Raw genomic sequence first — 17760 nt, forward strand, 5'->3', positions numbered from 1 at the left:
ATACAAAAGGCTTTTCATTTTGACGAAGACAGACTGCTGCATTTCCGCCTGCTCTCATGTTTATGCAACAGTCTAGTGCACCACACACACACACACACACACACACACACACACACACATCATAAAGTTCCTCTTTTGTTCCCCAGGAGCATTTGTTTTCCACAAATTAAATTGGACTGTGACATCAGCACAAGGAGCTGATTATTTTACTTCCTCTTCATTAACTTAATTATTTGTCCATCAGTAAACCTGCCTGAGTAACTCATATTTGAAAGGCATGGCCATAAATAATGAGCAGATTGCTCATAATGCAGCGCAGATTCTCCAGCGCTTTAATCACCATCTTTGTCAGGTGGAGGTTAAACAGGAGAAAAGGGAGGGCCCGTGGAAAGAGGAACAAATAACTTTGCCTGCTGCTTTACAGTCATGATCATTTACAGCACTGAATCATCAGGGCTGTGCTCCTTGTGCCAAACACACATTTATACCTCAGTACATAATGCACACAGTTATGCACACAGGGCGAAATGTTTATCTAAAGGAGAAATTATAGCCACAATGTAAACAGTCTAATTTTTACAGTTTATTATTTTTTTTGCTTTTAATTTAACAGAGACATTTTCTTTGCTGTGAATTTTCACTGTGTACATTTTACCATGAATAAATTAGATATAATCTATAATACTTAAATACCATTAAGGACAACACCACCAATAACAAACATGACAAAGACTAATGACTAAATAACACATCGCTCCACTTTTTGCTCCTGTTTCTCTATAATTGGTGAGGATTTACAAGTTCTGCTGTGTTATTCAGTCAACGGATTCTGAGAAAAATGCTGTGTAACAAAAGCTTTGCATCACACAGTAACCCTCCGTTCACATTGAGCACAGTGTAGTTCATAGCTACACATGTTTTTGTTCACGTGTATGTACAGATCAATGTACAAAAGTAAGCATCTGGATTGCATGCAGTAGAAATTTTGGTTCTACTACTCAAACACAGGTTGCATATCCCAAAATACTCACCCGAACACAGAGGACAAAGACATTTTTACAGAGAGAAACATTCCTACTTGGGACAAGACAGCAGTTTATAAGTTAAAGGCTGCCACATAGATAAATAAGAGATAGAGATTTTGGTGCATGGCTTCAGTCTTTGTAAGTACAAAGTCTCTGATGAAGGCTATGGATGCAGCAAGCTGTTGGACTACACAATGGGTAAATAACTCATAATTACACTGCATCTTCATAGCCCTACTCCAATCTTCCGGTCAGCTCCAATCTCTTCCAGGTCGTCGTCTGAGTAAGAGCTATGAGAGCTGTAGCTCAACTCGGAGCTGTGCTGGAGAAAGTCTGAGGAGTGAGGCAGGCCCACGCTGCCGTTTAGAGCACCACCGAAGCCTTCATCTTCGTCCTCTTCCTCCTCAGCTTCCAGCTCCTCATCGTCGTCCTGTGTGCTGCAGCGGCGAGGGTCTCCGGGTTTGCTGGAGCGTTTCGCCTGCTGATTGCCATCAGCCTCCAGCTGTGCTGCCTGCTCTTTGGCTTTTCGGCTGCGCTTCCATTTCATCCGTCGGTTTTGGAACCAGATTTTCACCTGTACGTGATTTAATGCGACAACTTCAGTCATGGTGTGGGACTCAGTATCAATGCATCAGGCAAAAAGTCTTCAGTGGCAAAAGAACAGGTTTCGGGATCAAATGTGATCTTTAATTTATTATATTTACACTCTCAGAAGAAAAAGTCAATTTTGCTCCTGCACTTTGTCTCGTCACTGGGGTGGTACCCTTTTTGTACCTGTAGTTTAGCATGTTATGTGAATATAGTTTAATTTTAAAAATGATTTAAAATATATAGTTGCACATGGAATTGAAAGATGCACTTCATGCAAGTTTGCAAGAAAAAGATACATACTAAAGCTACAAATAACGTACCCTTGATGATATCACCCCAATGCCAATGCTTTTTCTGAAACTGTATATTATATGGCAAAAGAAGTCGTCTCATGATTGAAATGTATAGTGTAGTGCAAAACAACAAATCATACTTTTATCAACTGTTTCAGATTAAATAAATGAAATACACCACAGTGCAGTTCCCCAACTCACTTGCGTTTCAGTCAGCATTAGCGAAGTGGCCACTTCAAAGCGTTTGGGTCGCGACAGGTATTTATTCAGTTTGAACTGGTTTTCCAGCTCCAGTAGTTGCTGACTAGTGAAAGCAGTTCGAGGTCGACGGCATTTTCCCATCAGGCCTGACTGAGGAGAGCCTGTGAGAGAAAGACAGAAAAAACGAAGAATGCAGAGAGAAAAAGGCCAGAGGTGAAAGGACAGAGAGAGAGAGAAAGAGAACAAAAATGAATAAGAGACCAATTGTAAAACACAAAAGAGGAAACACACTGACTGCCCCCCTCATCTCCTTCTATCACTAATGATAACAGCCATACTTTGGTTTATTGTTGATGAGAGGGTCCAGAGATATTGCTTTAGTGGGATAATAAAACACCAGTGAGCACCATTAACTTAATGAAAACTCAATAAATGCTACCAGAAAACTTTATTGACAAAGTACAGAGCGGATTAAGTGTTTCTTTATAGTTTTCTGCCAGACAAAGGCAATTTTAATGGAGCTGTCCTTTATGACAAAATGAAAGGACTAAAAATAAAACGCTTACATTATACTTCAGTTAGCAGTAAACACTGATTCAATTATGGTAGAGAATATTTACAGCTCCAGGAGGTCACAGTGTTGAATTTCATTTAATATATCTCACATAAAATCAATTACTCTTCATATAATATTTTTATTTTCATATTGTGATGGTTTATGGAGGTGGACAGAAAAGTACAAATGAGTCATCTATTGGCACATTACTGGCAATTATATATTACAATTTCATCATTATTATTATTATTATTATTAACAGATACTCAGTTTAATGCAGATTGTTTTTATTTCAGCATTATTATTATTATTATTATTTTTATTATAAAATAATATTATATTAGAACAATAACAATAATTAAAATAATGGTAAAATAAAATAATAATAAGTCTGTTCGCTTCAAATTTTTACAATATTTTATTGTAGATTAATAAGTGCTTAGTTTAGTTACAGATATAAAACAACACTTACATGGAATTCGCGGGGAAATAGGATGCACATTTACGTCATTTCCTGATAAATGTTCCTGTTAAATATTTAGGGTTACCAAATGTCTACTGCTAAGAAAACTTTACGCGCGTGAGAAACTTGCAGGAAGCTCCGTATACAACACAGAGCGGAAGTAGGTAAGTACAGGAGAAACCACTGCTGAAAAACTCCTTATATTTACACATTCATGCACAATCTCTCTGCCTTCATAATAATAATAATAATAATAACAATAATAATAATAATAATAATGAAGAAGAAGGACGAGGAAGAGATAAATGTCTATATATATATATATATTTATATAAAAATGAAAAATGTAAATTTTTAAATTTAAAAAGTAAATAGAAAGAAGAATACTTGCGAGCTATTGTGTATGCTATATTTGTAAGACTTTGTGTGTGACTTTTTTCAAGTGGAGCCAATACCATAATCTACTGCCCTTTTTTTTCTTGATTCCCTGTGAGCTCGGTGCACTAAACCCCACTTAATTTTCCTGTACAGAATTCCCACCGCACTGTTTCTGCGCTGTTCCTGCACGTACCGTTAAAGTCGGCGAGTCGCGGCACCATGATGCCGGCGCGGATCCACTGCTCGAAGGGGAAATGTCCCGCCACGGCGGCGGCCTTCAGCTGCTCGGGATGCGGCGGAGTGAAGGCGGGATAGGGGAACGCGGCATGCTGCGCTCCCAGCGCACTCAGAGAGCACACCGGGCCCGGGTACATCCCTGCGATCGAGCCCTGAGATAACGCGCTTAGTCCCGGGTGAGGGATGGACAGCAGGCCGGGTTTGGGCACGATTCCTGCCTGCTGCTGGAGCACACTGGAGCTGCTCCGGATCGGAGAGCTGTCTGATCGCTTGCACAGAGTGGCTTCAACATCGAGTATATCAGAGTCCCGACTTCTCCTCCGCTGGGACTCTCCCGCCAGCAGAGCATCGATCCGAAAGTTCTTCGACTTATCCATGACAATCCTGCTGCCTTAAACCTGCGCGCTTCCGTTCAGGGCTTGTTTTATTACTTCTAACTTATACGCTTATGTTTTAATAATATTTATTTTATTTATTCATTTATTTATTTTGCTCGGAAGAACTGCTCATCTAATCATGTCGAAGCTGAAATAAGTGTTAAGGCTATAAACAGACAAACACGTCGGCGCTGGTTTCTGTCAGGACCACGACGTCCTTCCTCTTTCCTAATCCGTCCGGATGTAAGCGATCTCGCGCGCGTTAGTGCTAAACGCAGGTGCAGCTTCCGACTTTTGGATGCGCTCGCACTCCTAAAGCGTCTCTGATTGGCTGACCGAGCTGACCTGAGAGCTCGGAGCCCCTCCCGCGCTTTCTAATTAACTAATTACCCGCGCATTTAGTGCTCTGAAGCCCTGCAGCCCAAACCATCCCCACCACTTACTGTATACAGCGAGGATTAATTAATAATTACTCAGGAATGCGTGCTGTCCACTCCTTTACTGTCCAAACTGAAGGCTGCCAGTCAAGTCCCTCAGTCAAAGAAAAAAAAAAAAAAAAAAAAAAGGCTGTCATTTCAGTGTGGGAAACTATGGACGTTGTGCTCAAAATACATCAGCAAAATAATCAAGACAAAGCTGCAATCAGATGAAAAATCAATTTATTTATTATTCCCGAAATTCTGTAGTATTAGCTAATCAAAAAAAAAAAAAAAGATCAAAAGAAATAACAGATATAACCCTAATGCAATACATCATTGTGAGACTCAACATTCTAGTCTGCTTATTTAAATAATATAGTATTTTTTTTGTTGTTGTTTTAAATTATGTTTCACAGCTTTTTTTTTTTTTTTTTTGGAATAAGAATGCTGAGGATTTTGGAGCCTTAAAAACACCCGCACTCAGTTATGTTACATTTCATAAGCATGATATGCAACACAATAACATTCACACAGCCTACAGTAAACTGCCATTTCAGTAAAACACACACATCACTGGAGAAGTTTAAAAAAAATCAATGATATTTCGGAATGTCTGAAATAACCTGCCAATGGAAATTAAAAGAATAATACTAAATGGTGGCACTTTGCATTTTAATCTTCATAGACTTACATTGTCAGCCAATATACATTTAATTGATATATTACTATACATTATAATAGTAGACAAAATATTAGCCTATAAATAAAAAATTAAATAAAAAAAAACAGTGCACATATTATAAATATTTTATTTCAAAACATAAGGAATAGATGTTTAAATAGCCTATTTTATCTAAAGCACTAAGACTAAAAGAAAAAATATGGACACATCACAGACAGTTGAGCAAATCTCTCTGAACTAGTGCAGATTTCTTTCTCCAAATGAGAAATGAAGCCATTTCTCTGGGAAGTACCCATTTGCTAAAAAGACATATTCAGTGTGCGACCTGGTAAACACGAAGTCATGGTAGAAGGTGAGTTGCAGTCAGTGTATTCGATAGTTTTATAAACACCACTGGAACAACATTTCTGTTGCTGGCCTTGATGAGAAGGAATGATGGACAAGTTGACCTCTTCCACCCCTCACTGAGACCAGGTGTGATCAGCTTGGCAATTTCCCACAGAAAGCAGCTCAGTGAGCGTACACGGCCACCCAGTTTTTCCTTGTCACCTGCAAACACACACTCATGAACAGGTGTTACACTAATGAGGCCACGTCAGGTCAATGTTTGAAGGTAACTTAACAATGCATATACAGTGTATTGTGCTTTTATTCTATAATCTCTCTTAACCTTAATCTTTAAAGTTAGCCAAATTTATTAAACATCAAGGAAGAGTTTATCTTTGGGTTTAATTTTTCCTTATTATTGTCTCTATGTAATAAACACTGCAAGGTTTTTTCACTAATTATTATTAAGCACAAGAGTTTATTTCCTCATGATTATGTGAAGTTTGTCAAGCAATAAGTCATCTATCTCTCAAGTCCAAGAAAAAGAAAAAAAAAACAATGCCAAACTTAAGCCCAAATAGGGCTACATTAAATATCTATTATAAGCATCCCTAAATAATGGTTTGATTTGGGGACAGAGTGATGAATGTAATTATTTCAAATGTTGCATATAGTACTATAATGAAACAAGATCAGAATTTAGTCCAGTTATGATTTCACCAGCTATCGGCATCAGGACAAGATATATTTCGCTATAAGAAAAAGAAATAGCAAAATCTACAAGCTAAACTTAATCCATATTTTAAAATATGAAGCAAGAAATTTGGTTTAGATTCTGCCATGAAACACATACAAGAAACACTGCATGTTAAATTGTGCATTAAAACTACTTCTACCTACAAACCTGAGATAGAGAAGAGAGAATGGGTCTTTCCCAGGCAAGACCTTGAGAACATAATTAATCTCAGTTCATTAAGAAGATAAAGGTAATTTATTAGACCTGTACCTGTCAGTCATTAACCAGTGCAGTGTTTACACAAAACACAAAGAGGCTAAATTAAACAGATGTTAGTTTCATTGAGAAGGGACAAAATGCAATTAAAATACTAATTAATTAAATGACTGGTTAAATGTTAGGAAAATTGCTGACAATCACTTCACTGCAACCATCAATTTTTTAAATTACAGCACTATCATAGAACTTTAATTAGAATGAAAAATGTATCTTAGCTAAATATAGGCTAATTTCATTTTATTTTAAGTTTAAACATGATACCTAATTAAATGTTTTATGCATAGAATGTTGTAGTTCAAACAATTTTTTAACTAACTACATAGTATGATTTTTAATAATGATGATTCTTTTACAATGCAATAATTCCAATCAACAAGTAGTGCTGTACCTGGGTAATCATTAATGCAATGACACTAAACACAGTCATTATTAGTGGTTATCTGAAGGTTCTATCGAAACCACTTTTCCCAAAGTAATACTCATCTGTTTATTTCATTATAAAGTTAACAAAAGCACCTGAACTACAGAGTGCTTTACGACAGTCGAATGATCATTTATAGCTAACGGCTCAACGTCAGGCACTGAAAATAAAGCAATTGTGTGCAGCTGTGCTGATATCAGATGTAATAAACAGGTTATCTTACACTCAAAGGTACATAATTACTTTCACCCAGTCATCTGATCTGCTTCCTCTTCTGTGTACATACATGTCATCAAGAGAGAATTGAGTCTAGAGAATTGAATTGAGTCTCACCTAGAGCAAGCATTGTGTTGTCCTAATACAGACCTGGAAAGCTCTTAAAATCAAGAAGAAAATAAACCTCTTCGTCTTGCTGAGCCCTGAAACAGAGTCTTGTCAACCCTGATGAAAATAGAATTTATTTTTATAGTATAAGCCTGTCGGGTTCATGTTTAATAATATTTTTAGATGCTTCTTGAAAAAAAGGAAGTCTGTCTCTGTTTCCTGAAGTAAAGTTACATTTATTCATCAGCTATTAGAGACAGCGAGACAGAATACATCACAAATATACAGTTGTTGAAATGATTTTCAACCAACTAACTCTAGATAAGAACAGAAAAAGCACAAGTAAAAAATAAACACAAGGATTGGTGTAAGTGCAAGTACACAGCAGTGCTACAAACACGTTCAGACTTATAAGTGACTGTGCAGAGGGGAACAAGAGCATTTGAACAGAACAAATTGCAGAAGTGGTATTCAGTGGACCACTATTCACACACAAATGTAGCACAGTGTGACAGGCTGCCCCCTGCGTGACTGTCTGACCTCTCCGTGTCACCAGTTGCACTAGGTCGTACCCTGATCCCTGCTGAGACCCAGAGCTACAGCTCTGGAATTCTCTGTTTGTCCCATCGAGTATCACTGCAACACCTTTCATTCGTATACCTCAGGATCTGTTGGAAATAAAAATGACCACCTCCCTGCTGCAACCACCACTATTAGACAACCTATATCTTTTATATATCTTCTTTTAATTTTCATACTTTACATATATGCCCTATTGTCAGGCCCTTGTGTCCTTGTGATTTACCAGGGAAATTGAAAACTTCCTCTGTAACTAGGGTTGGGCGGTGCAGGTTAGCGAGTTCAGCTCGCTCCTCAATGGGTTGATTAATGATAGCCACCGTGCAGAGACGGCAAGACAATAGTGGAGGCTGAAGGGGTGTGTTACCGGACAATTACTGGCAAATCCTCCTGTCGACAAGTTAAATTCAAGCAGAAAAGTGGAACAGACACACGTGCACATGCTGTATAAAAAGCCAGGCTGGAGTGGATAATTAGGTACTGAGAGCTGTCGCTAGCATCTGTTGCTCTTAGAAAACTCACAGTCAGTTCAGACGTTTGTGCTGGAGCATTGTGGGTGGTATGGCTGTGTGATCTATATGCAGATGGAAAAGATGCTGAATTTCAGCAAAGGGCGAACAAAGAGAATATCCATGGGAAGAACATGCCTATATCAGATCTGGGTGCAATCAAAATGTTCCTCCCTATTCTTGAGTGACATTTTACAGTGCTCATGAGATATCGCCAATGTCTGAAACCAAGTCTAATAAGACAGCTTCCTAAAATATGGCCAGAGTTTTCATCTGTGCTTGCCAAATTTAATTGGCAGAACAGAAATCACATCACAGCCCCAGTGAACATGTGTGTGTCATGTCCTTTGTGTAGCTGTGTATATGTATTGGGGGCAGGCGATAGAACACCAATGCATAAGATTACTGCTCCAATATCTAATCAGGGCACTGTCCTATGTCAAGAAAACCACAGACAGTTCAGGAATTTTCCCTTGTTTTATATATGTGTGTGTGCATGACAGTTCAATTAGCCATGCTTGTTCTGCTCATGGCACCTGATCTTGCTCTGTGATGGCCTGCTCCACCCACCGACAGAGTTTGTGGTTTTTAATCAGGAGCGTCTCCACAGTGGCTGAAATGAAAAGGAATAAACAGCAGTAATTCATAACCATAGCTCACCTCTTCAGTACATGCTCCAGACGATGACTGGAGCAAGCTGTTTTAGCACATAAAAAAAATTACAAGAGAGAGAATTGCAAGGGCTGGTTTAGTAACAATATAAATAAAAGGGTTTTCTACCTGTATACAATGAAGCTCAAATCGCCTTTAACATACACTCATGCGTTTTGTCTACCTATATTTACAGATGACAATAAATGCAGTTATTAAACAAATGCAATTTGCATGTACCGTATATCTTTAGCTGTTCTCATTATGTGTTTGCTTTTACACCATAAAAATGCCATCCATAAATTACAGCACCTCCTCTTCCATCAGGAATTCATTAACATATTCAGCAAGCTAATGTTATATACTTTTGGGAATCTGAGCTTCTCTGTCCTAAAGTTGTCGTTAAAAAGGCAATATTTACTTCGCAAGATCCCTTGCAATTTTCGGAGTGCCTCTCAGTCTAAATGGTGCTGTCAGGTGTATTTAAATAATCTGGCTGATGCTGATCTATGGCCCTTAAGTCAAGGGCAAGGGGAGAATAAAGGTCTCAGAGCCAAGCCATTGGACAGCCATCCAAAAGGAAACCTCTACTGACTACTTTAGAATATTATTCATGGCCATGACCTTATAGTTACTCAAAGTCAGAGATCTGGATATGTGCATTCGTATATATCAGTCCTATATCATGCATTTAAAAATGCACGAAAAAGTACAAAACATTCTCTCCAGGTGATCCCGCAAGGTCGAAAATGAGATTCTCCAGCCTACATAACAAATAGCATGCGACAAAGCAGTGTATTTTAATTCTGATCATGTTGCAAAAGTCATTTGTTAGTGGCCCTAGAAGAGCTTTTTGTGAAGTGGCGCTTTGCCACCTTTTGCAATAAAACTTTAAATAAGAAATGAACCATCATAGTCAAGACAGGCCAAAACGGTGCAGAACGAACAGATTGCCATTCTGTGGTATTAATTTGTATACTGAGAAGCTCGGACAAGACTGAATCAAAACTATTTACATTTACACTGAAAGCATTATCAGACTCCCTTATTCAGAGCAACATACACAAGTGTTTTGTAGTCTCAGTCGTTCATCTTGTAGATTTTTAATGTATGGGAAAATGCATACAATATTTAGATTCTATTGAACTGCAACTATTATGGAACCTCCAAAAATCATTAATATTTTTTACACACTATGTTTTTAAAATTGTAAGAATTACAATTGATCTACAAATAAAAAAAAATTCCAGGAAGGTAAGAATGAAATGTTAGTGTATCCTGCAACAAGACAACAATACAAAAACACAATATTTTTATGGTATATCAAAAGTAAATCAAAGTTTTGTCATGACCCTCCTCCATGTTTGGAATAAATATTTTCATACTTTTATATTTGGAACAACACATATTTCATGTATTTATATTTGAAATAACAAATATATCATACATTTATACTTGGACTAAATATTTTATTAATTTATATTTGGAATAAGAAATATTTCATACTCTTATATTTGGAATAACAAATGTGGAATAAAAGAATATGGACTAAGAAATATAAATCTAATAAACTATAAATATAAAATAATATAAACTACTTTATTGGCTAATGATTACAAATTACTTCACCAACCCTCACACACTCATCACTCTCAGGCTGGTGCGTTTCTAATACGACAAACAGAGTAGGGAGTAAGAAGGCATAATTTCATTCTCATATGCAGTACACTTATAAGTAAGGGCATTTACGATTAGACTGCTGCCAGACCGTTTCCTGTCCGTGTGAATCATTTATACACATTGGTCTGGAAAACTGACTTGGGTTAAAGGGACTGCTTTTATTAATTATGCATTTTTTTACTTCTCTTTACACCTTACGTGCTATACAGTTTATTTGGCACAGCTACAGATCGGAGCTCTTTATATCTAACTGGGAGTGCTTTAGAGCATGATTGGGCTGGAACACACAATACGCCCAGTGGGTTCTGGCAGGCCGGCGTCCGTGCAGTGCTGTGTGGCCCAGGGGCGCAACAACGTGCCGACAATGCGGCATTATGGAAATAAATAGTTCCATTAAGCACATTGCAAGGCGCGCTGGGAGCAGCACTGATGTGATGGAGGAGGTCTCAGCTTTGATTAAGACACATGATTTATCGAGACAGAACATAACTACGCCCGGCCCATGCAGCAGTCCAACCTGGGAAGGTCACACTTACAAAAACATGCAGCTTTACAGGAAGACTGAGTTGAACATTATATTCGTATGAATCCTCGTATGAATTCGTATGAATGTTTTATATAAAACATTATGCAAATATACTTACTCTATACCTACTGAATTGCTTAATCCTAATAATAGGATCCTTTGTTTCCTTTGTCTCAAAAAGTTGCATGGTTCTTTGGAAGCCCAAAGGACACAGCAATAACAAACAGGGTGTAGCCGCTTAAACAAATGTAGCCTGCAATTTCCTTTTCAAGTTGAGTTAACAGATGTCACTTGGTTGCTTCCTTGTGAATAGGGCTTCAGGTCAATCAGGCAGATAAGCGATTACTGTTTGGACATCTCTCAATTATCTCTTGGCTAACTGACCTGGGGAAGACACAGAGGAGGAGGAGATGGGGCGTGTCAGGGGGAGAATACGAGCACCAGCCAAACAGCCTGTATTCAATGGAAAGGCCATTTGTTAGACTGCTCAACCTCTGAATTCCTTAGAGTGGGCCTAAAGACAGGGCACCTAGTGCAATCGAACTAATTAAAATCCTACAGCACTATTAGGGAGCACATCTGGTGGTTTGTCAAATGAAAATCTGCTGTTTCTTCAAGGCAACCTGCCACCATTCAGAGATAAATTAACCATTTGCTAGAATTCACTGGCTGTCTTTGGTGTAGATCACTAATCTGCCCTTGTTACACCCATTAAAATACTATACAGGCAAAGTAAACTTTAACTGTTCTTTTTATATTAAAACGCATTTGGGCAGGGATTCATTTGTACAGCTTCACTTTCATTCATGTTTGTTCAACAAAATTCACAATATGCTCTATATGGGACACCAATCCATTTCAGGGCACCCTGTACTCACTCATTTATAATTAAATTAATACTTAAATAATTTTCTGAATGATGGTTAAATGGTAAAATGGTATTTATGCATGTCTTTTTGGTACTGTTACAATGGTGCAGTGCCATGATATTGTGTCAGAAGATGAAAATGCCTCCTTAAGCCTTGTGTTCATGCTGAAGTGCTTCTTAAGCTCAACGGGTGTGTATCAAAGGCTGGATTGTCATCATTCATTATAATTGGACATTGCTGTTTACACACTGATCACATCACATATATCACACACACAACTGAGGATATTAATTAAAGGAATTAAATATTATTCTGTAACAGAAAAACTGACACCCTGATAAAAGAAAATTCACAAAACTATTCACTATTATTAATTCATCCATCTTGATTAAACACTTTATCCTGTTTTTCGTATCGTTTGATTATCTGTGTGAAAAAAGCATTAAATTTACATCGCATAAACCTGTAAATCCTGTTAATTAAAATACATGTGTGTAAGGCTCAGAGCTAGTGATCAGAAATCCCAAGACTGTCAGAGAGCCAATGCTGTGGCCTTGAGCAAGGCCTGCATTCCTTGTATTGTATTATCTTTCAATTTTATATTCCAAATTAATAAATGTAAATATAAAATGAATTTGTTTAACAATCTTTTCAACCCTCTGTCACTGAGGAGGTAGAAATCTGCATTTCTGATGTGAACTTGTTAACCCACAGAGCAAGTGTCTCAAATTTCAACCAAACGTACAAATATGTGGGAATTCTCCAAGGCTACAGGAAACTAGCCAGTAATTCTCTTGAAATGTGCCACAAACCTCTCTGTGGCAAACTTTATCTGACCTCTGGCTTTAGATAAAACCTGTTGTGCATCAGCGTGTGCTGATAAGACACCTGTTCGGCAACTCTCAAAATGGGCCAGTAACGACGAGGAGAGCACTGTAGCTATCAATGTTTCCCACAGACACAGATCCAGCTGGAACCAATTCTCCAGCCCCTCACACCACACTGCCACACAGATCAGTCACACTCAACCTGCCCTTGAACTGGAGGCACTTTACAAATGAGCAACAACCTGCTGAAGGATTGCTAGGACACAAAGATGTGCTAGTTAGTACAGACATTTATAATGCATTAAGGTGAGAGGGGTTTAATTAATAACCTGTGTGTGACATTGAGGTATTTTTAAAAGGTTGATACACAACCATGCAGAAATAATCCAGTTTCAACAACTAGGTTAAAACAGGACACTCTTAGAACTGTCTGGGGTTTCCCTGTCTACATGGAGCCACTTTATAGAGTTCCACAATCTTTAAGGGTTTTCCCCAAAGGAGACCCCTTGAGAGTGCTATACTGGACCACTCAGAAAGGTTCTTCCCATTCAGAGAAGGTTCCAAGTAGGGCTCTTTTAGAAACCCAACACAAATAAACACCCAGAGAACCCTTGAGGAATCCTTTCTGAGGACATTACACTACTGTTTTGTTTCTGCAACAGCCTCTGAATTAGTCACAGTAAAGTTCTGAATTGCATCATACTCCAGGAGGTCATATCCTCAGTGAGAGGAACCTTTTCCATCATTTGTCATTGCATCATACAGTGCAGGGCACAAGCGTATTCAGTGCATTGATGGCTTTTAGTGACACGTTTCATCGTGTAACATTTCCACCCATCCATCCTAATGAATAAAACAAGTAGCACGGCGATGTCCTGGTGTTCTGACACCGCCTGCTTTTTTATTTAATCAACATGAGCGCCTTGTCAGCACACTATTTCAGCGAAATTAAAGAGGTTTACGGTAAGAGGACTCGGCGTATGTCTTTGTGTGAATGATGAGTGATGGGATCAAGAGAGAGAGAGAGAGAGAGAGAGAGAGAGAGAGATACAGCACCTTCGGCAGAGCATTTGAAGAGCAAGAGCATGCAGATGGGTCGTGCACAAGTCTGCCTCACCCCCCACTCCTCCTCTTTGCCTATTGACATGATAATGGGTACAAATTGATGAAGACATTTCACTCACTCTCTGACAACTGCGTGACACAATACACAAACACTCCACCACCCACAACCACACATTAATCACAGGATTGCTCCTCCTCTGTCCACTGCAAGTGCCTTGCCTGTATTCATCAGCTAATTCCCCCTGCCAGGGCCATTGCTCTCTGTTTCTCTGCAATGCCATGTAATCTCATCAGCTCTTGCTCTTAATCAGCTTTAATGAAGTCTTGATCCACCAATTAGACCCTATCAAAGTACTTATTCGCTCACTGGACATAAATATCCTCTCTTCCCTTCTCTACAATATGCAGTTACTGCAGATTTAGTACTTTTGCTATGCAGAGGCAAAATGATTGCATACACATTTTCAAATCTGCTTGTTTAAACCAAACCCTTTACAAATACTGAGTGGTCTTTCCCTCCTAATCTCTTATAAAATGCTTCTTTCTCAGGTTCTAAAATGGTTCTTTGGATAGAATACAGGGTCTTAACTTCCTAAAGGAGTTCTACTTTGAACTTTCTCTGAAATATTGTCTTAGAAAAAAAGATACTAAACTGCTTGTAGTGTACCTTTAAAGTATTATTCTAAAAGTTAATTACAGGTAGAAGAGTGGTCCTTAAGGTCCAATTATCTAGCTTAAATAATTTTTATATATACTACATGTGAACAGGAACACATTACCATGTAAAAGATACACACTAAAGGTACAAAAAATGAGAATGACAAGGCCAGGTACAGCTTAGCAATTTTTTCTGATAGTATAGAGACTCTTTATTATAGGGACTTTTGTAGAGATATGTCAAAACCAATTTTTGGCATGTTATAGTAATTACTCACTGTTCTCAAATAAAGAAACATTCACAGAGAAAATACCAGAAAAAGAAGCCATAAGTGCTAAAAAAAAAAAAAAAAAAAAAATCTTTTAGTTAGTTAGCCAATGCATACTTACCTTTTAAGTAAAAGCACCTCTGAAGAAATATTACAGCTCATAGAAACACAAAAACCTGTGCAATAATTAATTAGAAAAATGAATATTGATTATCCTCAAAATACTTATGTTTATGCTTAGAACACTTTCATCTAATTACCGAGTGAAATATATAGTGCTCTCCACCCAACGTGTTTATATAAAGATAAAGTGCTCACCTTTGGGTATGGAATGACTGGAAAGCTGTAACAAATCAATGAGATCAATGTAATCAGCTAACAGCTGAACACCATGGCCAATCTGGTGGCCGTGTCACAGTCTTTGTGCCTTAGTTGCTCCCCAGGGCTCCATCTGATAGCAGTATGAAGAATGTGCTTAATTAGATTACATAATAAGTATAGTGCACCTGGCACATTTCAGCTCCACTGTGCCATCCAAATATGCATTACAGTTAAGGATTACAGAGTAAATAAAGCAAGTGGGTTTAAAAAGAGAAGGTGCATGCCACACACATGAAAACCCGGCTGTGAATATGTTATTTAGTGTATCAGCCAGCTCTGTGTCTGTCTTTCCATCAAATGGATTAGTGCACACAATCATCTAACATTCCAAAGTCAATGTCCAGTAACGACCAATACACCTGCTTGTCATTTCAAGGTTACACAGTCCCAGTGATTTAGAACACGTCTCCATTTTCGAAGCAGTGACAGCCTCTCCTAACAGTTTGCGAGATGAGATTTCAATATTCATCCATTTCAATTTTCATCACTGTTACTGTTGCTAAGGGAGAACTTCTCCCACTATGCCAAATACATATGGGTGATTTAGGAGGACCTGGCAACTCCACGCAATCAAAGGCACTCAACACTGACCCATAATGCCTGGCTAATTAAATAACTCACTAATTGATTCATCACCAGATCAATATGCTGCAGGGATAGTTTATGGACTCCATTCGATTCATCGCACTAAAGGAAAAACAATAAACTTACACAGCACTGAATTAAAATTCACACACACGTCCACCCACCCAACCACACACACACACACACACACACACACACAGTTGGGAAGCATGTGATGCATTTCTTAGCTATGGAATGGTATAATGAGTTTTATGAAAAAAAATTGGGTGATATTTTCATTTGATAGTGCATATTCCAATGATGCAGGGTCTAGAATGGTGTGTATTAACTACATTAAATAAACCATAATAAAACATGATGGATGGCAGGCGCGTGTGGGACAAGGCTGCTGCTGGAGAGGGCATGACTGGTGAAAATCTTAATCAAAGAGTAATTCATTGCACTATGTGTGTGTGTGTGTGTGTGTGTGTGTGTGTGTGTGTGGTGGGGTTTATGGCCTCTTCCAGTGTGCAGATTTGAGGTTGCTAGCACAATTGATTAGGACATAGTGTGAGGTACGACATCACTTTGATCCTGTTGACCTTTGCAGCTCTAAATCTGCAGACCAGCCCAATTTTGAGTGATTGCTTCCAGTCTACAGGCTACAGCAGGGTGAGGCCTTGGCCTAATTAGGGAAGTTTAATACCTTCAAATCAATAATATAATTCTAGTACAATCACCCAACTTTCAACCTGATTAAGTAGAGCTGTACATACATGCCTGATAAATTTTCCCTTTGACACATCATTAAATGTGACAAGACAATATTAGGTCAGAAATTATTGATTGAATTTATAATATCAGGAGTGATGTGAAACATAGCATATTTCTACTCTAAAAAATAATTTTTTGTGTTTTGTTTTTTTAAGTAACACAGCACAGATTAAACAGTGGCCACTACCTTTAGGCCTACAGCACTGCTTTGAACTAATCAGCCTGTGTCTCTACTTTCTAAATAAACGCATTAGATCAGTGTACTGTATGTCTAATAGGATGTCATTTAAAGATTAATCTTTAGTCAGGTTGGTTTTGCCCAATGCAGCATCAGCTACATTACAGGCAGCTTCTCACTAACAGCAGTAAAAAAATATACATATATATATATATATATATATATATATATATATATATATATATATAAACCAACTTTATACATTTTAATAGCAGATCAAGTGTCTCAACTACATCTATCTCATCCACCTGTTTTAATCACCAGGCTACTAACTATATACACCATTTCATCACTTCCAAATGTTTGCATACAAGAATTTTCTGTGCTTTTAAGACAATATTTTAGTATTACATTGCCCTCTAGTGGTGTAATTGCAACTAAACAACATGATCTCAGCTGTTGAAATGAGTGGATGTAGAAGTGTAAGTTGTGTAAGTTGTAAGTTTTAGCTCTGTAGAAGTGCATAAAAGGTAGACAAGTGTATTATAAAGTCTAAACTTTATATTAAATGCTCTTCTAATTAACAGGATGGAATAGATGAAGATCCCCTTAATGTATGTGGGTAATATTTAGACAGCTACTATAGACAACTATAGATTTTTTATGCATATTTTATACTGTATTCAGTTCAACTTTGTTTTTAAGGTGATTTTTAACAATAGACATTGTCACAAAGCAGCTTTAAAAATTGATACATTTTGGATGTAGATTTAGATCCATAATGAAGTAACTAGAGGTGACAGTGGCAACAAAAATGACAAGGAAGAAACCTTGAGAGGAACCAGACTCAAAAGGGAACTCTTCTGGGTGACACCAGATAGTGGGATTATGAATCATTATGGTATAGAGGTGTAGAAGAGCA

At 37.9% G+C, this 17760-nt stretch overlaps 1 protein-coding gene and 1 long non-coding RNA gene across 5 annotated transcripts; both read right to left on the reverse strand.

Moving 5' to 3' along the window:
- Window positions 1-570: 570 nt before the first annotated feature.
- mnx2a (motor neuron and pancreas homeobox 2a) lies at window positions 571-4378 on the reverse strand. The gene is made up of 3 exons (XM_026912797.2): window positions 3701-4378; window positions 2111-2271; window positions 571-1599 (listed from the first exon to the last, which is right to left on the reverse strand). Exons 1-3 carry the CDS (start codon window positions 4119-4121, stop codon window positions 1252-1254), a joined length of 930 nt encoding a protein of 309 aa, XP_026768598.1. The 5' UTR covers window positions 4122-4378; the 3' UTR covers window positions 571-1251.
- A 941-nt stretch (window positions 4379-5319) lies between these two features.
- LOC113547596 (uncharacterized) lies at window positions 5320-15614 on the reverse strand. 4 transcript variants are annotated; one of them, XR_003404838.3, is made up of 7 exons: window positions 15554-15614; window positions 15260-15392; window positions 15063-15117; window positions 14007-14087; window positions 9178-9232; window positions 7319-9010; window positions 5320-5771 (listed from the first exon to the last, which is right to left on the reverse strand). It is a non-coding gene; the product is annotated as an uncharacterized LOC113547596 (long non-coding RNA). The 4 variants fall into 4 exon arrangements; XR_003404846.3 differs by having other exon boundaries at window positions 8934-9010; window positions 15260-15607; XR_003404837.3 differs by having other exon boundaries at window positions 15260-15607.
- Window positions 15615-17760: the final 2146 nt, after the last annotated feature.

The sequence above is a fragment of the Pangasianodon hypophthalmus genome, chromosome 5, assembly GCF_027358585.1.
Source record: "Pangasianodon hypophthalmus isolate fPanHyp1 chromosome 5, fPanHyp1.pri, whole genome shotgun sequence".
NCBI classification, from domain to species: Eukaryota; Metazoa; Chordata; class Actinopteri; order Siluriformes; family Pangasiidae; genus Pangasianodon; species Pangasianodon hypophthalmus.